This window comes from Chiloscyllium punctatum, chromosome 45 (assembly GCF_047496795.1).
Source record: "Chiloscyllium punctatum isolate Juve2018m chromosome 45, sChiPun1.3, whole genome shotgun sequence".
Taxonomy (NCBI): Eukaryota; Metazoa; Chordata; class Chondrichthyes; order Orectolobiformes; family Hemiscylliidae; genus Chiloscyllium; species Chiloscyllium punctatum.
In genome coordinates, this window is record NC_092783.1 from 46,385,885 (window position 1) to 46,411,495 (window position 25,611).

Genomic DNA, 25,611 nt, shown 5'->3' on the forward strand with positions numbered 1-25,611 from the left:
TTGACAGAGACTTGTGCATTTATTTGTGCATATTCATATTTCAATTATATTTTTTCCATACCAAAAACACTATCATTGATACAAGTTGAGATGGAGGTCACGATCAAATACGAAGTTCGTGAAAGTTGTTTATTCATCAGATCTATCACTGAAATTATTCACCTTATTATGAGACTGGGTGAAGGCCAATCTAACAGAGATATCTCCTTGTCTTCTGCAAATGTTACCAAATAGCACTTTTTGAATGTAATGTTTCTCCACAAACAGCACGACCCACATCAAAATGATGCAAATTAAGACAGCAATTGACACAGGATATTCTCTCATAACTCCAAGATTTAAAACTCCATTGTCAGGGATTTGTTAACAGCAAGTTCATCACTTTGAGGTTGAGAGTTTGTACTCTGTGCCGGAGAGTTGAGTAAATCATGTAGGTTAACTGGTATAACGCTGAGGGACTGCTGCAATATTAAGGGCAAAGAAATATTTGTTGGATTGGATATTAAGCTAACCAATAATCATTTTATAAAATAATTCACAGCACTCAGAACAGTGGAGTTTGCAATGTCTGAGAAATCTGCTATGTAAAGGCAAACTTTCTTTCCCCTTTGTCTAATGAACGGTGCTTTGGTGGTATAAGTAATTATAAATGACGATAAAAGATAAGACAAACTAAGGCTAGTCAAAATATACCTTTAAATTCAATTAATCCATTTCAAAGAACAAGGAACAGTACAGCACAGGAACAGGTTCTTTGGACCACCAAGCCTGCACCGACACAAGACACCTTTCTAAATTAAAAACCTTTTACCTCTATGAATCCCTATCCCTTTAACCATTAAAATGCCTCTTAAAGGTTGCTATTGGATCTGCTTCTACCACTTCCTCTGGCATCACCCTCTGTAGAAACTTGCCTCTCACATCTCCTTTACACTTTACACCTTTACCTTAAACAAATGCCCCCTGGTGATTGACATTTCTACATGGGGGAAAAAAAAGACTTCAACCATCCATGCCCCTCATAATTTTGTAAACTTCTGTCAAGCTGTTTGTTCCAGCTTTCCACGGCTGTGCATTCTACTTGTTGCTTTCCCTTATCCTTGCCAAGTAATAACATGTAGTCCCTCAGGAAAATAAACTGGAAAAGTAAACAACAAACAAAATGAGAAAATCAAATGAAAAATAAGAGTCCAGGATCTATGGTGTAAGAATGGGTATTCTTTCTTGGAATATGTAATTAAAGTTGGAATATGTAATTAAAGTTGGTTAAATCATATCTGGGTTAGTGTCAGCATAAATACAAGAAGCAGAATCATGGGATCCTGCCCAGAACAAAACCTGTTCCCTCCCCTCTGTTGGAAGTGATTAGAAGTCCCCACTGCCACTACTCCTTTACTATTTGTCACAAACTCAAAGAAAATACCCCTGCATGTATGTGGTGATTTTTAAAATATGCATAGTTTTTGGAACAAACTTCGACATATATTTGGCCTGGGTTGAAGTTGGGTTCGGTGGCCCAGGAAGAGCTGAGGCGATCGCCAGTTCCTGAGGCAAGCCGGGTGAAAAGCCTGCCAAAGGGCTCCATGACACTATCCCACAATCAAATGAAATGGATTAAACAAAACATTCCTCCACCCCTTACTTCTCACATTCCCTTCACTTCCTTTCACCCCATTCATGATCTCTCCTAGCAACTATACCTCTCTAAACCCCATGCTAATAGAATTTAGTGCCTACTTCCACTCACCATCTTCACCACTTTCTTATGCCATGCCAAATCATTCACGAGTACCCGTGCACAAAGGAGAGAAAGCAAAGTTCGATCACAGTTTCTATGATGTTGATTACATTAGTGAGAAAACAGTCATTCACAAGAACATATTTGACAGGTCTTGACACTTTTGACACTGCTTGAAAGGCCTTGACACTTAGTATTTCTGGTTAACCCTTGACAGTTTTTCACATTTCTTGCAGTTCATGCCAACACTAGCTCAGTGGTTATTACTGCTGTCTTACATCACCAGAGACTGGTTCAATTTCAGCCTCTGGTGACCATCTGTGTGGAGTTTGCACATTCTCCTCGTGTCTGCGTGGTTTCTTCCGGGTGTTCCAGTTTCCTCCCACAGTCCAAAGTTGTGTAGATTAGGTGGATTGGCCACGCTAAATTGCCCATAGTGTCCAGGCTAAGTGAATTAGCCTTGGGAAATGCATGATTAGAGGGATTGGGTAGGGTGCACTTCAAAGAGCCAATGGCCTATTTCCATGCTGTAGGGATTCTGTGCATCAGCAATTAGTTCAACGCATCATTGCAGTAATATCTTTTTCATAGATAATACTAAATTAATCATAAAGATAATCTAAAAGCCAGTATATACTTTGTTGTACTCCTTACAGTTTCCTTGCATTAAGGGATCATACCAAAGTTCCTAATGAAATATTAATACCAGTTTATTTACATAAACCCAAGTAGTGATTTGGAGTGGCTTTTTGAAGAAAACGAATTCAGAAATTCACACCACTGCAAACAGAACATTTTCCAGTTATTTTTCCAGATTTCTTTCAATTTTTCCTCAGATTGTATTACATTTTGCCAATTATATTGACCAACTGTTACGAACCCTGTAACGTAGTTTCAATAGTAGTATAGTTTCTTTCGCTGAAGTCTACATAAAATATGCAAAAACTGACAAGTTTATATTACTTAAAAGTTTCTTTTTAATCCTTTGCTTCCTCATCCTAAACACAATGTGAAACATAGTAGAAGGGATCAAAATTCACAGTCATCCTGTAGCTCCAGGCTACCAAAATATCTTGCAAGCCACTGAATTATGAATACCGGAAGTCCAGTTGGCTACCCATTTCTAATACATGACATTCTAGAGAACATTTATTCTCATTTCTACAAGTCCACAAGAAAGATGAAACATCTTGATTATCTTACTCTCACTCTGCTTTCAGAGTAGAACTAGGCAGGTGCACAAATTCATAGACTTTGATGGGGCATGGATACAGATTTTGGTGAGGTTAGTAACTTGTACAAACAGAAAGTTGGAGTGTTACGAGTGATTCCCCCACACAGCTTCCCCCCACCCTCCTCCCCTCACCACTACTTTGGCATTTGGGTATCCCAACGACACACCTCTTATTACTTCTCTTCAGAGCACAGTTTCAAAGATGTAACATGGTTATAGAAAAGGTATAAAAGTAGGATTTTGAATATTACATCTTCTCCTCATGCCGTGCCTGTGTTCTTTAAGCCAACCGTGTGATGTAGAACTTGATGGTCCCATCCTGCAGTACTGAATAGATCCAAATTCAGAGGTGACCAGCATACACTACGAACAAAGTCCTTGTGAGATTTATTCCTAAACCTAAAAAAAAATTTAAATAGGATTAATTTTTAATTTCTAACTTCTGAGCAAGCAACTTTATTTTGCTATCTGTTAAAAAGTAATAGATTCCTACAGACTGCAGGCTTTTTAGCCACTTACACTTCTGACAGGTTGATGTCAAAGACAGCCACTGTACAGTCTTCACTAACGGAAGCCAAAAGGGGAGAACTGCAAAATTAAAAAAGGTAAAAATCACTTATTACCAGACTAAATTGCTTCACTCCTATCTCTCCCGTTCTCTTGGATATTAGGTGAAGAGCAACCACATATGCAATAATATCCTCTGCAACTTTTAACACTTTTTTTGGTCAAAGGTCTAGAAGAATAATTTTCTGTACGTTTGAGGGGTGAAATATTGAACATCACTAATAGGACATTATTTCAACAGGTTAAATAACATCCCAGTTTTGACTACTCTTACATTTAATTTAGGTGAGGGAAGTGTTACAACACAGAGGTGAACCCCACTGTTAATTACAGCAAACACCCAGAAAAATCTTGCCTTTCCTCAATCTGTTAAAATATGAGTGACACAGAACTCGCAAATTTCACTATTTGAAAAAAATAACATCAGTTTATTTTCTAACTCTAAAAGTGAACATTAAACTATTCACAACTCTAAGCCCCCCTTTCTCTTAACTGCTTACTATCGGCCTTCAATTAGCAATATACTGTTCCAATAAAATATTTATTAAAATTATATCAATTTAAATTTCAAAATCACACAGCCGCTGTCGTCTTCTGTGTCTTTCTTCTTCCAGCTGAGGATCTCCCGGAATCATCTTGTTGCGAGTATGTTTCATAAGAGAAGGCATCTTCAATAAAGAATGTTCCCTAATTTCTTGGACAGCAAGAATTTCTCTCTCTATGGCAGTTGCTCTCAACTAATTTTCAATACCTCCACATTTATACCCCTCCCCCCCCAACACTGGATCATCTCATTGTTTTACCAACATCAAACCAATAAATTTAAACTTGACTAGGGTTGAGTACCCTGGTGCATAATTTAAACTAATTGGTTAAATTAGAATTGTTGTCAAAAAAGCAACAAAAATGCAGATATCCATTTCACAGCCAAATGTTACACACTCAATTTTTGAACACACTCTGGGACTGTCATTTAGTCAATAAACAGGTGCTTGTAATCCCCCAGTAGAGAACAGCATTCACTCTCTCAAAGGTACAGTACATGCCTTCAACTTCATAACAGAAGAAAAAGCCATGAGCAGACGTTCATTGTAACTTGCCGTACAATAAAACATGCTTCCACAAATGAATGGAACAAAAGTGGTTTTTCTTGCCCTAGACAAAAGTGACTACTGAATCAATAAGTCCCATAGATGATTGTGGTGTTTTTATTTTTCCCATTGATGAAAACTGAAAAGCAAGTGTGTAAATGATCAGTTAGCTTAAGAAATTTTTAAAATGGTCTTTTACAATACTGATAACTATTTTCTAAAATTAAAAGATGCTCACCACTAACTCCAGTCAACATTTTATTAACAAAACACAGAAACACTGGCATTAAAATATTCAATCACCATACACCTTTTGGTAAGCAATCCAATATTTTTCAAAGTAGCCATCAGGTTACCTGTGAGAGGAAAACTGCAGCCCCGAAACAGTCCGTGAATGCAGTGCAGACGTCTGAATGGAATCACACTGTTTTTGTAAGCTTTTCACACCAACAATTCCATTTTCAGTTCCTGTTAAATTAACAATTTTAAAGAAGTAACTTCCAGAACTGAATTGAGGCAATGCAGATTTATAGAAGCAAACACATTTTTCTTAAATATATAGATTAAAACCAGAAGTATTAAACTACGTTGATTGACAGTTTTAAGTTGTTACAAATTATCTTTTACGATAATAAGGGCCCAAGACAGTTTAAAAATCAAAATAACCTAAGAGCATAACTTTCTTTACTCATCAAATTATAAGTCCTACTTATTGAAGAAAACATTTAAAATCAAAAAGATTTAGATTGTAGCAAACAAAGTTAGATCATTTAAGCACAAAACAAGAAACAAATGTTATAATGGCTAATTATTGCAGAAAAAACTAATTTGACACAACCAGAACACTCCATAACCATATATTCCCCAAATAAATCAAGTTTAAATGTTGTTCTTCAACTTTCCTGGAAAATTAGATACAAGGGAGTGCAATTTCTGAAAGGTCCAGAAACTACAGGCGTGATAGATCTAAGTGGCCATTTTTAATCAATGATTTGCTCATTCTCAAATTAATTTCTATTCAGTTTTGAACAAAGATTTGTTTTTCTCACAAATACACAAATAATTTAGCAAACTTACAATAAAGTAAATTGAAGTTACAAAAATAACAGCAATGGGGAATTAAAAGTAACAATTTAAGTGTACATTTTCATACATGAACAACAATATGAATTTAGCAGTTGATCAACATCAAGAATCACTCGAGGATTAGTTTACTTGCAGTCTTCCCCCTTTTTCAAATCTCAGACCAAAACCGTATGTTTCTAATTGTCTTAGACTATTTTTTTAACACAAGTTAATGTTGAAAAATAAACCACAAACTTAAGAGATTCAGAACCATATTACCAAAAGCAAAGATGTGATCTTTCTGACTGTGCCATGTAACGGTAGTTGGAGAACAGTGTAGTAATCCCATTTCTGAAAACAGAATTAATATTTAGAAAAATGGGTTATGAACTGAGTTAACAGTTGAACTTAGAATACAAATACATTCTCTTAGAACAGGCTGTATGAAAAGAGTCATCCATAAACTAGATTTCTTCAAAATGTATATGCAGCTTCTTTAATTCAATTAATATCAACTTACTTGAACAATTCAATTTGGCACTGTATGTTACTTGAATTGTTATCTGCTTCACCACTTGTAGGTAGACTCTTCCTGTGCTCCAATCAACTCTCAATTCCATTGAATTCTTATTGACCTGAGCCACTTCTGCTTACCCGAAGATCCAGCAGTCTCAGTCCAGAGGCTGCCAGTTTTGAGAGTCTATCTGTACAAGAGAACTTCTCTTGTCAGCAGTGAAATTAGCACCCTATCAGAGCTGAGAAAATCATACACCTTACCCTCACTCTTTCCATTTAAAACCCAACTGAGACATTGGCTAATCTGCACTTTCTAATGTATCCTTCTGAACCTTTGTGCAATATGAACACTAGTCTTCCCTCTAGAATTTTCAACAACAAAATTATTTGCAAATTCTAGAACAGCTTAAATTGGCTTCAATCACATCTGCAATGATGTCAACCGTCAATAGTTCATGATGAGAGATACATGGATATTGCCCAAATAGCTCGCAACACTAATGGTCAATCTGAACGTTAGTTGAGAAACATAGTTCTCATTTCACTCAACATTTTTCTGGCAGTTTACTTTTAAGTCTTTCTGATTGCAAAAGTTAGCAGATAAGGAGGAGTCACATTCAGGTTTCTGCATTAATTACCTATATATTAGAAAATCCCCCAACCGGTGTTTTAGACAATATTAAAAAAAACATGATATGTAGATAACAACCTAGAAGTTGAAATTACTATTGATCAAACACAGACATCACTAAATACAGGCAAGATACACACCAATCCGCAATGCTGGTTTGGAATTTCTTCTGTCCCATAGTAAAAGTCTCTTGTCCTAAAAGAGGAAGATCAACCAAAACAAAAGAGGGATTGTTTTACTTAAAATGCAACAACTTCAATGCATAGGTTTTATAGCCTTACTTTATAAATGTAAATTAAAAGGTGCTTAAAGTTATTTTGTTTACAGAACATGGATTCAAGAACTGAAAAACAATCACATTTTTGTTTAGTGGGATGTTATTAGATCCCATTTTATTAGATCCCGATATTAAATGCACTTATTCTAATATGTACTACAGATCTCAAATTAAATTGACACTATCAAACAGTTGATTCTTGATCCAAATAGGAAAGAGTGACATGCAAATATAAATTCAATGTTAAATCTGAAAACCATAAGCCATAAAACTTACAAGTAGAAATTAGGCCATTCAGCTGATCGAGTCTGCTCTGCCATTCAATCATGGTTGACAACTTTCTCAGAGAAAGTGAGGACTGCAGATGCTGGAGATCAGAGCTGAAAATGTGTTGCTGGAAAAGCGTAGCAGGTCAGGCAGCATCCGAGGAGCTGAAGAAGGGCTCATGCCCGAAACGTCGATTTTCCTATTCCTGAAGAAGGGCTCATGCCCGAAATGTCGATTCTCCAGCTCCTTGGATGCTGCCTGACCTGCTGAGCTTTTCCAGCAACACATTTTCGGCTCTGATAAGTTTCTCAACCCCATTCTCCCGCCTTCTCCGCAGAACTCTTGACCCTTTTGACAATCAAGATCCTATCTATTTCAGTCTTAAATACACTCGATGACCTGGCCCTCAAAGCCTTCTGTGGCAATGAATTCCATAGATTCATTACTCTCTGGTTGAAGACATTTTCCTTATCTCCATTCTAAAAGGTCTCCCCATTAAGGCTGTGTCCTTGGGTCCTAGTCTCTCCGACAAATGGAAACATCTTCCCAACATCCACACTGTCTAGGCTGTTAGTATTTTGCAAGTTTCAATTAGATCCCCCTCATCTTTCTAACCTCCATCGAGTATAGACCCAGAGACCTCAAATGTTCCTCATATTTAAGCTTTTCAGGACCATTCCCGTGAATCTCTTCTGAACTTGCTCCAGGGCCAGTACATCCTTCTTAAGATATGGGGCCCAAATGTGCTCCATATGTGCTCTGACAAGAGCTTTATAGAGCCTGAGAAATTCATCCCTGTTTTTATATTCAATTCCTCTCAAAATAAATGCCACCATTACATTTGCCTTCCTAACTACCGACTCAACATGCAAGTTTACCTTGAGAGAATCCTGGACTAGAACGCAAAGTCTCTGTGCACTTCAGATTTCTGAATTTTCTCCCCATTTAGACAACAGCCCATATCTCTATTCTTCCTACCAAAGTGCATGACCTCTCACTTTCCCATGTTCTACTCCAAAGAAGTTGCCACTTCTTTGCCCATTCTCCTAACCTGTCTAAATCCTTCTGCAGCCTCCCCACCTCCTGAAAACAATAATTCAGTTTGCATTAGCCTTCAATACGTTACAGCAGAGTATACTTGTGTTCAGCACTTATATATGGCTTTTACTGGTAAAAGGATAAAAACATACATCAAAATGTCAGTGAGACAATTTTTGTCAGATTATAATTCCAATCTCAAAGTTATGGTTCACAACCTGAATGTATGTCCCTTATGCCTATGTTTTAAGCACAAAACTGGGTTTTCAGCAAAATTAAAAACGCACATGAAAGCACACCGATAACTCTCAAAGTTTGTTACAATTATGAAGGTAATAAGATTACAATTTTCTTTCAATTTAGGTAAAAACCAAGGACACCCTGAAACAAAAGTCTGGGCAGCTTGAGCTTTAGAGATCAAAGGAAGATTTAGATTGTATTACTAGAAAGGCAATGAATGGCACTCATGTTTGGAGTCAAGGGAAGCAGTCTCCAAGTTCACACTAGGTAGACTCGAGAGCCTTCAAAGTGCCATAAAGGTAGTAAAGGTTTCAGATTATAATTAAAGATGAAAGGGAGTTGGGGTCAAGAATCAGTATATGTAGCTGGATGCAAGGTTAATGGGTTTAATATTTCAATGAGGAAGAGGGGCAATGGAAGCCATTTTTGAGAACAGGTTACAGGTTTCCATTCAAATGGTTTAGTAAATAATGTGGCCACCCACCAAAGTTTCACATGGTCAACTGGGAGTTGTTGCTTTGCCATGAGAATTTGGCAGAGCCTTATGTAAGAGACATAGTCAAAGAGACAAATTGCACAGCCAAAGGATTCCAGAAAATTCATCCTAACATGTCAGAGGGAAAGACTCATTGGTATAAGGTTTACTGCTAGTAGTGAATTTAGGAAACTAACAACTGAGGAAAGTGCCCTCAGACATTTACTCAAAATTACTACTCAGTGAAATAGGGACATGAGGTTCCAATGAAAGCTGGCAGAAACTGTGGACTGTTGTTTCTGTGGACAGTTCAGCATGAGATAAGAATAATGGGAAATGGTCCTATTTATAATTTTTGGCACAGTTGTTCACAAAAGTATTATCTTTTCAAGTCCTTTAGACATCCTTTAGTGGGCGGCACGATGGCACAGTGGTTAGCACTGCTGCCTCACAGCGCCACAGGCGACTGACTGTGTGGAGTTTGCATATTCTCCCCGTGTCTGCGTGGGTTTCCTCCGGGTGCTCCGGTTTCCTCCCACAGTCCAAAGATGTGCAGGTCAGGTGAACTGGTCATGCTAAATTGTCCGTAGTGTTAGGTAAGGGGCAGATGTAAATGTAGGGGTATGGGTGGGTTACGCTTCGGCGGGGCGGTGTGGACTTGTTGGGCCGAAGGGCCTGTTTCTACACTGTAAGTAATCTAATCTAATCTGTTAGAGTAAAAGTATCAAAATGCTGTCATGTAATCCTAATCTAATAAGTGCAATATAAAATCTCTTTTTAAAATGTGACTGCTTTCTTGCGAGGTTGCAACACATTTGCCAGTAACAAAATCTTCCCCCAACCTGGAACTTTTTAAAAGTTGTAATACATATTTGTCAATATAAAATCTGGTTTTCTGTGCCATGATTCTGAACATTCTGTACTGGCAACAGTAAAATATTAATGTCTGTGGGGAGCCAGAAAGGGTGAACAAGGACAAATTCAGACTCAGATGATGATTAAATGAGGTGTCAAATTTCAGTTGTAGCTCACAGTCTAAACACTATCAGGCGCCTGAGATACCTGAAGACCATCAGTGCTACTGAAACCATACAGTAGTACAAATTACCACTTTGGGAGGAAGAACAGAAAACTGAACTTGGCTGTCAGCACTTTGCATCTGTTCCACTGCTTTATTAGGTCATGGCTGATCTCTGCTTATACTCCTACTAGCAATAAACTTATCAAATTGGTTTTTAATTTAATTCCTAAATAGCCCCTCTACTTTTAAAAGTATAACTCTCTTGTTCTTAATTTTTCTAGAAATATTTGCTATTTATCTACCAAATTGATTATTTTCAAGACACCAATTGGTTCACTCTTAGCTGGTTTAAACTAGAGAAAATGCAAACTGAGGTTTATGCAATACATTGTTAAAATTTAACTCGAAACCTCTGTGTCCAATATATCCTCCTTGGAATGCAGTGACCAAAACTGAAAGCACAATTCAAGATTAGGTCTGGACAACTAAATAACTTCTTCACTTTTGTATAACACTGTTTGAGTAAGTAGGGTATTGGGATACATACTGGTTTTGAACATTATCGTATTGTTCATTGAACATATTCCACTGTTTGTCTACACTTTCATCCATCAATTGTTAGATTCAGATTATTGAAAGTCACTTCACCTTTTTGAACTTGCAGATTGTTAATTTAAAATCTTCATTTGCAATTATTGCTATTCCCTCAAACCAAGTATCAATTGATTTATAATTTGTCTCGATTCAAGGGGAATGGGTCTGGGTGGGTTGCTCTTCGGAGGGGCGTTGTGGACTTGTTGGGCTGAAGGGCCTGTTTCCACACTGTAAGTAATCTAATCTAAAAAATGGTGCATTGGATAGAGGTGCTGGTGAAAATAATAAATTGATCATGCACATCTTTGCTGCAATTATTTCAAAGTGATCCACAAAAGAAATCAGTTGAGACAGAGGTCAGTGGCAAAACAGACATGACCACCACTGACCTAGAAGATTTCGGTGACGTGGTCTTCCCTTTTCCACAATTTTCCACAACAGGATGTCTTGATTAACAGTCGTGATTTCAGCAAGTAAATAAAATGCAAGTATTCACACACAAAAATGGAATTAAGGAATATTATTTACTGTTGTGGTTCTGTTCACCGAGCTGGGAATGTGTCTTGCAAACGTTTTGTCCCCTGTCTAGGTGACATCCTCAGTGCTTGGGAGCCTCCTGTGAAGCGCTTCTGTGCTGTTTCCTCCGGCATTTATAGTGGCCTGTCTCTGCCGCTTCCGGTTGTCAGTTCGAGCTGTCCACTGTAGTGGCCAGTATATTGGGTCCTGGTCGATGTGTTTGTTGATAGAGTCTGTGGATGAGTGCCATGCCTCTAGGAATTCCCTGGCTGTTCTCTGTTTGGCTTGCCCTATAATGGTAGTGTTGTCCCAGTTGAATTCATGTTGCTTGTCGTCAGTGCGTGTGGCTACTAAGGATAGCTGGTCGTGTCGTTTCGTGGCTAGTTGGTGTTCGTGGATACGAATCGTTAGCTGTCTTCCTGTTTGTCCGATGTAGTATTTTGTGCAGTCCTTGCATGGGATTTTGTACACTACATTAGTTTTGCTTATGCTGGGTATCGGGTCCTTCGTTCTCACCAGAGAACTTTTAAATTTCAGGCAAAATAAATGATTGGATTAAGATTAAATCCAAATTTTTAAATGATTTAAAAAAAACTATAAACTATTTTTGAGAAGCTTTTTTTAAAATGCAGAGCTTTTTTAAACATTGGGAGAAATTAGAGATATCTATAAAACATTTCAGGACCAGTGAATTGCTATTTTATCAAAAGCCCAGTTACACTTGATTCAACAAGAAGTAACTTTTAACCTCCGTTTTAGTCAGACTAATGCATAAGAGTGGATAGTCTTCACAATTCAACTGATTTCAATCAATTGCAGCGTGTGCACAGGGAGAGGGGGCACTTGCACAATGTACTGTCTAGAGAAATGTACAATCACTGGCCTTGTCTTTTGGACTTCCACCTTAATCTGCCCATGCAACAATTCCAGAAGTTGCCATTAGTTTCAGTGTAGTAACAACAGTTGGCATCGACATCCTTGCAACAATTCCTCCACCTAAGGTTTCCAGTCTTCAGCCAATCTTATCCATTCAAGTTATATCAACATGGCTGAAGGCACTGGATAAAACAAAGTTATTAGCACTGATAACATCCAGGTAATAATATTGAAGACTAGACTCCAGGACAGCTGTGCTCCTCGCCATGTTGTCCAATTATAGCTATGACACTGACAAAGTGGAAATTAGAGCAAGTCTTGTCCACAAAAGACAGCACAAACTCAACCCAGCCAATTATCTCCCAACCAATCTAACAGCAATTAAAACAAATACTCCTATCACACCACCAATACTCATTGTTGCATAGTTTTGAGTTTTCCTAAGGACACTCATTACAGTCTTGGTCAAAATATGGCCAAAAGAGGTGAGGTACCAGTAACTGCTCTTGACAACAACTAGGCATGCACCAAGAACTGGACAACATCTAGATCAAGGCTATTAGATGGCTGGTAGCATTCATGCCATGCAAGTGTTAGGCTATAAGCATCTCCAGCAAGATTAATTCCAATCATCTTCCCACGTTATTCAACTGCATTACCATCATTTAATTTTCATGGCATATCACTAACTGTGACCCAATGGACCAACCATAACAACATGGTACAAAAGCAAGATAGACACTGAAAATCAGTACCAATTAATTCACCATCCACCTTCCCAAAGTCTGTACTCTATCTATAACCCATAAGTCAGAAGTGTGATGGAATACTTCCCACTTGCCTGGATAAGTGCACTTCCAGCAGCACTCAAGGAACTCAACACCCTCCAGAAGCAAGCACAACTTGATTGGCATCTTATTCCGCACCTTATACAAACTCAGGCACAATTTTCTCTTAGATGCATGCAACACAATTTCATGCGTTGAAAAACAATCCATGCTTGACCTACAACCTTTGTTTTAAGGAAACATTTCAATTTGACAAGCACACAATGTGTCATTTTACCTGAGCGCAAGAGAGGAAGAGGTTTTCATTGCTTGGGCACGCAGATACACACATCACTGCTCCTGAATGAGCTGCATTCAGAAACCAGAAGATAATCAATGAACAATTCTTGATTTAAGTAAGTATTTTTCGCATATAAAAGCAATCCCGCTTGATTAAGTTTTGGTCATATTGATATCAAAACTATTTCTGGGGGGACTTTCAAACTAATTTAACATTTATACCATAATTTATTTTGTGTCAAATTGTGTTGCATTCCTTGTAAAATAGCGAAACACCTGACCTACTATGAACTATGTCACTGAAGGTGCATTAGTTTAAAAGCAAAATATAAATGTGGACTACTCTGAATAGACTACTGCCAGTAACTGTTGATTATAAAACCTTTAGAACTGACCACTGTTTAATGTCAAAGTACTCTTTGACATTATCTTTTAATCAGGTGAAGTTACTTATCTTATGAAGTCACATTCTTTGGGAAAATGGAATGAATCTATTATAAAGGATGTTATAATATGGAATTTTGAAATACATAATATATTAATGTCAGGCCATAAGATATAGGGGCAAAATTAGGCCATTCAGCCCATCTAGTCTGCTGCACTATGCAGTTGTGATTGATACGTTTTTGAACTTCACTCTCTTGCTTTCTCCCTGTAGTCCTTGACCCCCCACTAATCAAGAACCTACCTTTATCTTAAATACACTCAATGGCTTGGCCTCAACAGTCATCTGCGGCAACAAGTTGCACAGATTCACCATCTGCTAGCAAAAGAAACTCCTCATCTCAGTTCTAAAATGTCAGCCGTTCACATTGTCCTAGTCTCTCCCACTAGTGGAAATATCTTCTCCACGTTCACACTACCCAGACCTCTCAGTATTCTGCTAGTTTCGATCAGATCTGCCCCATCCTGCTAAGCTTCACTGAGTACAGACCAGAGTTCTCAACCCTCCTCATACGACAAGCTGTCATCCCCCTGATCATTCTCGTAAACCACTTGGGCTTCCAATGCCTGCACATCCTTCCACAAGTATGGGGTCCAAAGCTGATCACAATATTCCAAATGCAGTCTGACTAGTGGGTTATAAAGCCTCTTCAGTGGACCATCTTGCTGTTGTTTCTAACCCTCTACAAATAAATGCCAACTGTGTATTTGCCTTCCTAACTTTCAACCGAACCCCCAAGTTAACCTAAAGTGAATCCTAAACTAAGGAAAAATTCTACACTTATTAAATACAAATCTTCATGGATGCAAGAAATGTACAGAAGTGACATAAATGCTCTTTTTATTTATCACTGCTCACCTTGGTAAGAGATCAACACTGTCTTCTGCTCCAGGTCCCAAATCTTCACACTAATAAGCAAATATGCACATTATTACATGTTAAAATTAATCTTGCACAGTATATTAAGACTATTTTTAATGTTTAATGTCAGTCATTTGCAAATGTTCATGTTCAATTGGTAGTAAAAAAAATTAATGAAGGCAAGTTATACAAGAGACCATTTTAACCTTACAATCCATTTAACCTGCATCATCAAGCAATTAATGCAAAATATTGTGCTACTTTCAATTCCTGCAGATTTCTGAATCAAACATTGGTTTGTTATGCTTACACAAATTCTACTAGGCTTATTATATTTACATGGAGTGCGATTTCTTCAATGTCTCTGCACCTTATGTTGCTCTAAACAAGATGAGCATTTTTTTTTTAAATTGCAAAAGAACTGAGGTCAGAGAACATTTCAAGCCACAAGCGTTCTTTGCTTATTTGAAACCTACAGGCAATATTCAGTAACGACGTGCAAAGCAAGAGATGTTCTGGAAAGCATAGTTAGACAGAGCAAGAATGATGTTTTTACAAACCTGCAATCTAAACTGCTGCTAACCGCCTGTTTTCCACCAGAAAGCAAGCTGATTTTAGTAACAATGTCATCGTGTTCATATTTACAGAACTTGCTCACCATTGCAGTTTCACTCTCAGACACCTCCCACAACTCTACAGCACCTGCAGAGAAAGGTCAAAATGAAACAGGTGAACTAAGTGATGGCTGGACTTTTCCCCCCACAAAATGTTCAAGCTCCATTAATATAAAACAAAGGATTGTGGATACTGCAGATGTGTAATAAACAAAAACAGAAATTGCTGGAGAAACTGAGCAGATCTTGCAACATTGTGGTCACAAAACAAAGTTAACGTTTCTAGACCAGTGGGAGGGTCACTGGATATGAAACATTAACTCTGTTCTCTTTCTACAGATGCTGCCAGACTTGCTGAATTTTCCCAGCAATTTCTATTTTTGTTTTGTTCAAGCAATGCAACATTTCAGCTTGGGCAATAAATACCGGCCTGAAGTAATGCTCAAATTCCATGGATTAAAAAAATTTGGCCCATTGAACTTTGTATAACATGTCAAATTCACTTTCCACGTTAACTATAATTATGCATATGCAGCATATAAAGATAATTTTGTAATAAACAGGATATAAATGATTTAAAATCTGTTTAATTGTCCACACGTGACAAGAAATGCCATTCTAGTTTACCAGTATTTAGATACACATATCTCTGCCCAAAACTCAACCATTTTTGAAAGTACACAAATAGTTATGGTGAATCAATAAAAGGTGACCCGATTATTATGCCAACTTCTGGTGCGAAAGATAAAATGCTATAGGGCAATGCAGAGAAAAGCATCAATTGATAATCCACAATTCACAGAAAAGTACTTTAAACAAAGCCCTACCAGAATCAGATGCTACAAGGATTTCTCTGTCAGAAACCCAACATGCATCCACCACCCCAGCCTGTGCTTGGACACCAACTGTGCAGAATGCTTCATTTGGAGCCTTGAGCGGATCTTTGAATAACCAGATAGATCCCAACCAACTGCGGCCAGATAATGTAGATGCGCCAAGTAACAGAGCTCCATCTGCAATCAACAGATACAGAAACTTAAATTAATCTTGAGAATGAATAATAATTATTGTGCTACAAGCAAATGAATGAACAATGAGTCAAAACTAATAAGTGCATGATGCACACACACGTAAAGTTAAAAGTACAAATTAATGTTTGATAAGCAACACATTCTTAACTGAAAAGAGAGTTGTGGATTCATGAAGCGCAAGAGAAAGTATAGATGTTATAATCATTGAAAAAATACCATTGGCATACAAAGTGTCATCTCATGCGATATATTGAACAAACCTAGATCACTGTTAAGTCTTTCATGTTTTAGAATGGGTTTCAGGTTTCGATTCATTAATATGTAAATTCTATCTCCAATGATTCTACTCCGCTGGTCACGTGATAAAGGAGCAGTGTTCCAAAAGTTTGTATTTCCAAATAAACTTGGACTATAACCTGGTGTTGTGTGATTTTTATCATAATCATTGTAGGAAAGCAATGATTGAGTGACCTGCTACTTCAACAGGCAATGGATTAACAGAATTAAAAAATTAATTGATGGAATAACGGATCAGCTGGATGCTGACAGGCACCAGTATCTCACAAAGTGATGTGTGGTGGAAAGTGAAAAGAGCTGAAAATGTGTTGCTGGAAAAGCGCAGCCGGTCAGGCAGCATCCAAGGAGCAGGAGAATCGACGTTTCGGGCATAAGCCCTTCTTCAGGAAGGGCTTTCCTTCCGGAAAGTGAAAAGAGTCTGAACAAAAGATGCGCTCAAACGACAGAGAAGATGTTGTTCCTAAAGTATGGAATGAGCCTGTATGGTTCAGTGCAGAGATCAAATATGAAGAAAAATTTGAAAAGGTGGAAGTGAACCAAAGTAATAGGAGTAAGAGTCAGCTATTTAGTCTGTAAAGCTTGCACCATCATTCAAAAGGCTCACACACCATTTTCTATTACCAGAAATCCCCATTCCTGCAATCTCATTTTTTAATTCTCTGAGCCTAAAAAAATCAATCAGCTTCTGTCTTGAATATAATCGAAATAAGCAAAGATTGACAATATAGTTAGGGTGCAAATTGCTCCTGGTTTCAGTCCAAAATAACAGCCTACTTGAGATTGTGCCCCAGTTGTAGATTCCCCGCTGGGGGAACACAATCCGCATCCACTTTTTTTTTTAAGCACATCAATAATTTTTATAGATTTCATTTTGTAAGCTCTTATAAAAGTTGCAGCGTTGAGGCACTCGGCAACAACAAGTCAACTTTAGCATGTTCCTCCCAGCTCTAACATCTGATAACTCAGTGATGAGTTAAGTCTGAGAACCTTGCTAATTTATCACTCAATGTGACAAAACAGATCACTAAGCTAGGACCTGTACGTAGAAACTGCACATATAATATCAAAAAGACAACAATGCTTAAAAACACAGCAGACAGCATCAGCAGGGACAGGAATAAGCGTTATGGGCAAATGACTTTCATCTGCAATGATACACATGCTTTTGCACTCATCAGCTTTGACCTATAATGCTTGCTCACTACAAGTTAAACAATACAAGCATGGCAATTTTCTTCCCCCTATCATTGCATAGATACTGCATAAAATATATTCCAGCTTGTGAACCAATTTTAATAAACTATACTAAGCAATTTTTAAAAATTAATCACTACTCATTTTAATTGTTACAGGGGATGATGTCAGGGCTTAAGTTACATCATTATGTTCCTTCTTGAACAGGACAATCGAATGCTATTTCAGATTAGCGTGAATACATCTGGGAGGTTTAATGTTATACAGGTTGCACCATTTGTTCACAAACTCCCATAAACACAAGAGTAATGCCCCATAGAACATACAAAACCTTATTGATTCTGATCGCCCTCAATAATGAGTGCTCCAAAAATGATATTATTCCCCATTCACTTCCATCTGATTGCGGGCAGCACAATTCCCTGATTCAGAGCAACAGAGCTAGCGTCACAGAGGAACAAAGATGATCAAAGCCAATAAGTCCAGTACCCTTCTTCAGAACTTGAGTTCTGAAAAAGTGCAGGACTGATGCATAGCCTCCTTCATTCCCCTCAACCACCTCACATCCCAGTCACGTTTCCTCTCCCATCCTCTCCCAAAACCCATCTTCCTCCTCCTCTTTCTTCTCTCTTGCAGCATTGAGCATGGCTTGTTGGCTAGCATTTACTACCAGACCCAAGATGTCATTTAGAAATTGGAGAGTTGTTTTTGAAAACTGATGGACAGATTGTTCTGCGATAATGTGCATTTTGTTAATGTGAGTTCATTTATATGTGACTAACGAATTGGGGACATTGTTTCCACAGCGCGAAATTTTAAAATGTGTCTTGACTTAAAGCAATTCCATAGCAAACACTAAGCGCTGTTTCTAAAGCATGATTGTTCCACATTGTGGGGTTGCACAAGAAAGCTTCCTCTCTCTCTCCCCCCCCTCCCCCCACCGACTTCACCCTCCTCTCTCTCTCTCTCCCCCCACCGACTTCACCCTCCTCTCTCTCTCCCCCCACCGACTTCACCCTCCTCCTCTCTCTCTCCCCCCACCGACTTCACCCTCCTCCTCTCTCTCTCCCCCCACCGACTTCACCCTCCTCCTCTCTCTCTCCCCCCACCGACTTCACCCTCCTCCTCTCTCTCTCCCCCCACCGACTTCACCCTCCTCCTCTCTCTCTCTCCCCCCACCGACTTCACCCTCCTCCTCTCTCTCTCTCCCCCCACCGACTTCACCCTCCTCCTCTCTCTCTCTCCCCCCACCGACTTCACCCTCCTCTCTCTCTCTCTCCCCCCACCGACTTCACCCTCCTCTCTCTCTCTCTCTCCCCCCACCGACTTCACCCTCCTCTCTCTCTCTCCCCCCACCGACTTCACCCTCCTCTCTCTCTCTCTCTCTCCCCACCGACTTCACCCTCCTCTCTCTCTCTCTCTCTCCCCACCGACTTCACCCTCCTCTCTCTCTCTCTCCCCCCACCGACTTCACCCTCCTCTCTCTCACTCTCCCCCCACCGACTTCACCCTCCTCTCTCTCTCTCCCCCCACCGACTTCACCCTCCTCTCTCTCTCTCTCTCCCCCCACCGACTTCACCCTCCTCTCTCTCTCTCTCTCCCCCCACCGACTTCACCCTCCTCTCTCTCTCTCTCTCTCCCCCCACGGACTTCACCCTCCTCTCTCTCTCTCCCCCCACCGACTTCACCCTCCTCTCTCTCTCTCTCCCCCCACCGACTTCACCCTCCTCTCTCTCACCCCCCCCCCCACCGACTTCACCCTCCTCTCTCTCTCTCTCTCTCCCCCCACCGACTTCACCCTCCTCTCTCTCACCCCCCCCCCCACCGACTTCACCCTCCTCTCTCTCTCTCCCCCCACCGACTTCACCCTCCTCTCTCTCTCTCCCCCCACCGACTTCACCCTCCTCTCTCTCACCCCCCCCACCGACTTCACCCTCCTCTCTCTCTCTCCCCCCACCGACTTCACCCTCCTCTCTCTCTCTCCCCCCACCGACTTCACCCTCCTCTCTCTCTCTCCCCCCGACTTCACCCTCCTCCTCTCTCTCTCCCCCAACCGACTTTACCCTCCTCTCTCCCTCCTTCCCCCGACTACACCCTCCTCTCTCTCCCTCCTCCCCCCGACTACACCCTCCTCTCTCTCCCTCCTCCCCCTGACTACACCCTCCTCTCTCTCCCTCCTCCCCCCGACTTCACCCTCTTCTCTCTCCCTCCTCCCCCCGACTACACCCTCCTCTCTCTCCCTCCTTCCCCCGACTACACCCTCCTCTCTCTCCCTCCTCCCCCCGACTTCACCCTCCTCTCTCTCCTCCTCCCCCCTCCGACTTCACCCTCCTCTCTCTCCTCCTCCCCCCTCCGACTTCACCCTACTCTCTCTCTCCCTCCCCCCTCCGACTTCACCCTCCTCTCCCCCTCTCCCTCCCCGCTCCGACTTCACCCTCCTCTCTCTCCCCCTCCTCCCCCCGACTTCACCCTCCTCTCTCTCCCCCTCCTCCCCCCGACTTCACCCTCCTCTCTCTCCCCCTCCTCCCCCCTCCTCTCTCTCCCCCTCCTCCACCCGACTTCACCCTCCTCTCTCTCCCCCTCCGCCATCTGACTTCACCCTCCTCCCCCCGACTTCACCCTCCTCTCCCTCCTTCCCCCGACTACACCCTCCTCTCTCTCCCTCCTCCCCCCGACTTCACCCTCCTCTCTCTCTCCCTCCGCCCCCCGACTACACCCTCCTCTCTCTCCCTCCTCCCCCCGACTACACCCTCCTCCCCCCGACTACACCCTCCTCTCTCTCCCTCCTCCCCCCGACTACACCCTCCTCTCTCTCCCTCCTCCCCCCGACTACACCCTCCTCTCTCTCCCTCCTCCCCCCGACTTCACCCTCCCCTCTCTCCCTCCTCCCCCCGACTTCACCCTCCCCTCTCTCCCTCCTCCCCCCGACTTCACCCTCCCCTCTCTCCCTCCTCCCCCCGACTTCACCCTCCCCTCTCTCCCTCCTCCCCCCGACTTCACCCTCCCCTCTCTCTCTCCTCCCCCCGACTTCACCCTCCCCTCTCTCTCTCTCTCTCTCTCTCCCCCTCCCTCCCCCCCAACTTTACCCCCCTCTCTCTCACTCTCTCTTTCTCTCTCCTTCCCGCCGACTTCACGCTCCTCACCCCCCCCCCACTTCACGCTCCTCTATGTCTCTATCCCTCCTACCCCAACCTCCCCTCCTCTCTCGCTCCCTACCCCCCCAACTTCATGCTCCTCTCTCTCTCCCTTCCCCCTCCCCTCACTTCATCCTACTCTCTCCCTCCCACCCCTACTTCACCCTCCTCTCTCTCCCTCCCCACCACCGACTTCACCCTCCTCTCTCTCTCTCTCCCTCCCACCCCCCACCGACTTCACCCTCCTCTCTCTCTCCCTCCCACCCCCCACCGACTTCACCCTCCTCTCTCTCTCCCTCCTCCCCCCGACTTCACCCTCCGAATTCACCCTCCTCCCCCCGACTTCACCCTCCTCTCTCTCTCTCTCTCTCTCCCCCTCCCTCCTCCCCCCGACTTCACCCTCCTCTCTCCCTCCCTCCCTCCTCCCCCCGACTTCACCCTCTCTCTCTCCCTCCCTCCTCCACCCGAATTCACCCTCCTCTCTCTCTCTCCCTCCTCCCCCCGACTTCACCCTCTCCTCTCTCTCCCTCCTCCCCCCGACTTCACCCTCTCCTCTCTCTCCCTCCTCCCCCCGACTTCACCCTCCGAATTCACCCTCCTCCCCCCGACTTCACCCTCCGAATTCACCCTCCTCCCCCCGACTTCACCCTCTCCGAATTCACCCTCCTCCCCCCGACTTCACCCTCTCCTCTCTCTCCCTCCTCCCCCCGACTTCACCCTCTCCTCTCTCTCCCTCCTCCCCCCGACTTCACCCTCTCCTCTCTCTCCCTCCTCCCCCCGACTTCACCCTCTCCTCTCTCTCCCTCCTCCCCCCGACTTCACCCTCTCCTCTCTCTCCCTCCTCCCCCCGACTTCACCCTCTCCTCTCTCTCCCTCCTCCCCCCGACTTCACCCTCTCCTCTCTCTCCCTCCTCCCCCCGACTTCACCCTCTCCTCTCTCTCCCTCCTCCCCCCGACTTCACCCTCTCCTCTCTCTCCCTCCTCCCCCCGACTTCACCCTCTCCTCTCTCTCCCTCCTCCCCCCGACTTCACCCTCTCCTCTCTCTCCCTCCTCCCCCCGACTTCACCCTCTCCTCTCTCTCCCTCCTCCCCCCGACTTCACCCTCTCCTCTCTCTCCCTCCTCCCCCCGACTTCACCCTCTCCTCCCTCTCCCTCCTCCCCCCGACTTCACCCTCTCCTCCCTCTCCCTCCTCCCCCCGACTTCACCCTCTCCTCCCTCTCCCTCCTCCCGCCGACTACACCCTCCTCTCTCTCCCTCCTCCCCCCGACTTCACCCTCCTCTCTCTCTCCCTCCGCCCCCCGACTACACCCTCCTCTCTCTCCCTCCTCCCCCCGACTACACCCTCCTCTCTCTCCCTCCTCCCCCCGACTACACCCTCCTCTCTCTCCCTCCTCCCCCCGACTACACCCTCCTCTCTCTCCCTCCTCCCCCCGACTACACCCTCCTCTCTCTCCCTCCTCCCCCCGACTTCACCCTCCCCTCTCTCCCTCCTCCCCCCGACTTCACCCTCCCCTCTCTCCCTCCTCCCCCCGACTTCACCCTCCCCTCTCTCCCTCCTCCCCCCGACTTCACCCTCCCCTCTCTCCCTCCTCCCCCCGACTTCACCCTCCCCTCTCTCCCTCCTCCCCCCGACTTCACCCTCCCCTCTCTCTCTCCTCCCCCCGACTTCACCCTCCCCTCTCTCTCTCTCTCTCCCCCTCCCTCCCCCCCAACTTTACCCCCCTCTCTCTCACTCTCTCTTTCTCTCTCCTTCCCGCCGACTTCACGCTCCTCACCCCCCCCCCACTTCACGCTCCTCTATGTCTCTATCCCTCCTACCCCAACCTCCCCTCCTCTCTCGCTCCCTACCCCCCCAACTTCATGCTCCTCTCTCTCTCTCTCCCTTCCCCCTCCCCTCACTTCATCCTACTCTCTCCCTCCCACCCCTACTTCACCCTCCTCTCTCTCCCTCCCCACCACCGACTTCACCCTCCTCTCTCTCTCTCTCCCTCCCACCCCCCACCGACTTCACCCTCCTCTCTCTCTCTCCCTCCCACCCCCCACCGACTTCACCCTCCTCTCTCTCTCCCTCCTCCCCCCGACTTCACCCTCCGAATTCACCCTCCTCCCCCCGACTTCACCCTCCTCTCTCTCTCTCTCTCTCTCCCCCTCCCTCCTCCCCCCGACTTCACCCTCCTCTCTCCCTCCCTCCCTCCTCCCCCCGACTTCACCCTCTCTCTCTCCCTCCCTCCTCCACCCGAATTCACCCTCCTCTCTCTCTCTCCCTCCTCCCCCCGACTTCACCCTCTCCTCTCTCTCCCTCCTCCCCCCGACTTCACCCTCTCCTCTCTCTCCCTCCTCCCCCCGACTTCACCCTCCGAATTCACCCTCCTCCCCCCGACTTCACCCTCCGAATTCACCCTCCTCCCCCCGACTTCACCCTCTCCTCTCTCTCCCTCCTCCCCCCGACTTCACCCTCTCCTCTCTCTCCCTCCTCCCCCCGACTTCACCCTCTCCTCTCTCTCCCTCCTCCCCCCGACTTCACCCTCTCCTCTCTCTCCCTCCTCCCCCCGACTTCACCCTCTCCTCTCTCTCCCTCCTCCCCCCGACTTCACCCTCTCCTCTCTCTCCCTCCTCCCCCCGACTTCACCCTCTCCTCTCTCTCCCTCCTCCCCCCGACTTCACCCTCTCCTCTCTCTCCCTCCTCCCCCCGACTTCACCCTCTCCTCTCTCTCCCTCCTCCCCCCGACTTCACCCTCTCCTCTCTCTCCCTCCTCCCCCCGACTTCACCCTCTCCTCTCTCTCCCTCCTCCCCCCGACTTCACCCTCTCCTCTCTCTCCCTCCTCCCCCCGACTTCACCCTCTCCTCTCTCTCCCTCCTCCCCCCGACTTCACCCTCTCCTCTCTCTCCCTCCTCCCCCCGACTTCACCCTCTCCTCCCTCTCCCTCCTCCCCCCGACTTCACCCTCTCCTCCCTCTCCCTCCTCCCCCCGACTTCACCCTCTCCTCCCTCTCCCTCCTCCCGCCGACTTCACCCTCTCCTCTCTCTCCCTCCTCCCCCCGACTTCACCCTCTCCTCTCTCTCCCTCCTCCCCCCGACTTCACCCTCTCCTCTCCCTCCCTCCTCCCCCCGACTTCACCCTCTCCTCTCTCTCCCTCCTCCCCCCGACTTCACCCTCTCCCCTCTCTCCCTCCTCCCCCCGACTTCACCCTCTCCTCTCTCTCCCTCCTCCCCCCGACTTCACCCTCTCCTCTCTCTCCCTCCTCCCCCCGACTTCACCCTCTCCTCTCTCTCCCTCCTCCCCCCGACTTCACCCTCTCCTCTCTCTCCCTCCTCCCCCCGACTTCACCCTCCTCTCTCTCTCCCTCCTCCCCCCGACTTCACCCTCCTCTCTCTCCCTCCCTCCCTCCTCCCCCCGACTTCACCCTCCTCTCTCTCTCCCTCCCTCCCTCCTCCCCCCGACTTCACCCTCCTCTCTCTCTCTCTCCCTCCCTCCTCCCCCCGACTTCACCCTCCTCTCTCTCTCTCTCCCTCCCTCCCTCCTCCCCCCGACTTCACCCTCCTCCGAATTCACCCTCCTCTCACCCTCCCCCGAATTCACCCTCCTCCCCTCTTCTGCACTCCCTACCCCCCGCCCCACCCCCCCCACGCTCCCCGACGCCCCTCCTGCACTCCCCGACCCCCCTCATTCCTGCGCACTCTGCGCCGCCCTCTCCCGCACCCCTCCAGTCCCCGCCTCCCCTCCCGCGCTCCCCGCCTCCCCCCTCCCCATCTACCTCCCACAACCCCCAACCCCTTCTCTCCCACGCCCCCTGCCCCCTCTGTCCTGCGCTCCGTGTACCATCTCACGCCCCCGCGCTCTCACGCCTTCCCACTCACCCACGCCCCTCTCCCGCACCCCCCCGCCCGGGTCCCCCTCTCACAAAACCCCCCACTCCTGTGCCACCCTCCCACACCCCCCCACTCCCACGCCCCCAATCTTCCATGTCCCCCCTCTCCCTCGGCACCCCCACCTCCTCTCCCACACCCCCCCTCTCCCACACCCCCCCTCTCCCACACCTCATCCCCCCTAGCCCCCACCCCCATCTCCCGCACCCCACACCCCCTCTCTCCCGTGTCATCACCCACTCCCACACTCTCACACCCCCCTCCTGTGCCCCCTGCCCACTGTCCCGCAACCCCTGCTCCCTCTCCCGCGCTCCACACCCCCCCACCCCCTCCTACCCCCCTCTCGCCCGTGCCCCCTACCTCCCACGCCCCCCTCTCCCACAACCCCCCTCACCCCCACTCCTGCGCCACCCTCCCACACCACCCCCTCTCCCATGCCCCCCCTCCCGCACCTGTCCCTCGCCCCCCCACACCCAACCCCCACACTCTCTCTCCCGCAACCTCACCACCCTCCCCTGCACACCCTCGCCTGGACTCCCCACCCCCCACACCCACTCCCTCACCCCCCCCACACTCACCCCCATCTCCCCCACATCCTCCCTAACACCCAACATCTCTTGCACCTCTCCCCTTCCTTCCCCCTCCCCCATCTCCCGTACCCTCCTCCCAAACCTCCCTCCCCCCCCCCCCCCGGTGAGCCCAGGGGTTAGTGGTCTCTGCGCTAACCCCAATGAGGCGCAATTTCAAAAAGCTCATCCGTCGGTGCGAGCGGCGCAGCCTGTGAGCGATACCCCCCGTCCCTCCCGGGTTACCTTTCCGGTACTGCAGCGTGTCCAGGTGCCTCTCCATGCAGGCGGGTGCATTAAGCGGGACTCCCCAGCAGTTCTCCATCCCTCTCCCTCCCCCCGTCTCTCACCAGCGGCTCGGGCACCGCGTGCTTCCGTTCGACCCC

The 25,611-nt window shown here is 45.6% G+C and overlaps 1 protein-coding gene across 1 annotated transcript; it reads right to left on the bottom strand.

Annotated features, from left to right (window-relative positions):
- On the bottom strand, positions 1-25,598 carry wdr77 (WD repeat domain 77). The gene is made up of 10 exons (XM_072563664.1): positions 25,472-25,598; positions 15,961-16,146; positions 15,080-15,221; positions 14,517-14,566; positions 13,212-13,282; positions 6,983-7,037; positions 5,975-6,046; positions 4,987-5,098; positions 3,492-3,560; positions 1-3,371 (listed from the first exon to the last, which is right to left on the bottom strand). The coding sequence occupies exons 1-10, from the start codon at positions 25,548-25,550 to the stop codon at positions 3,233-3,235; spliced, it is 975 nt and encodes a 324-aa protein (XP_072419765.1). The 5' UTR covers positions 25,551-25,598; the 3' UTR covers positions 1-3,232.
- Positions 25,599-25,611: the final 13 nt, after the last annotated feature.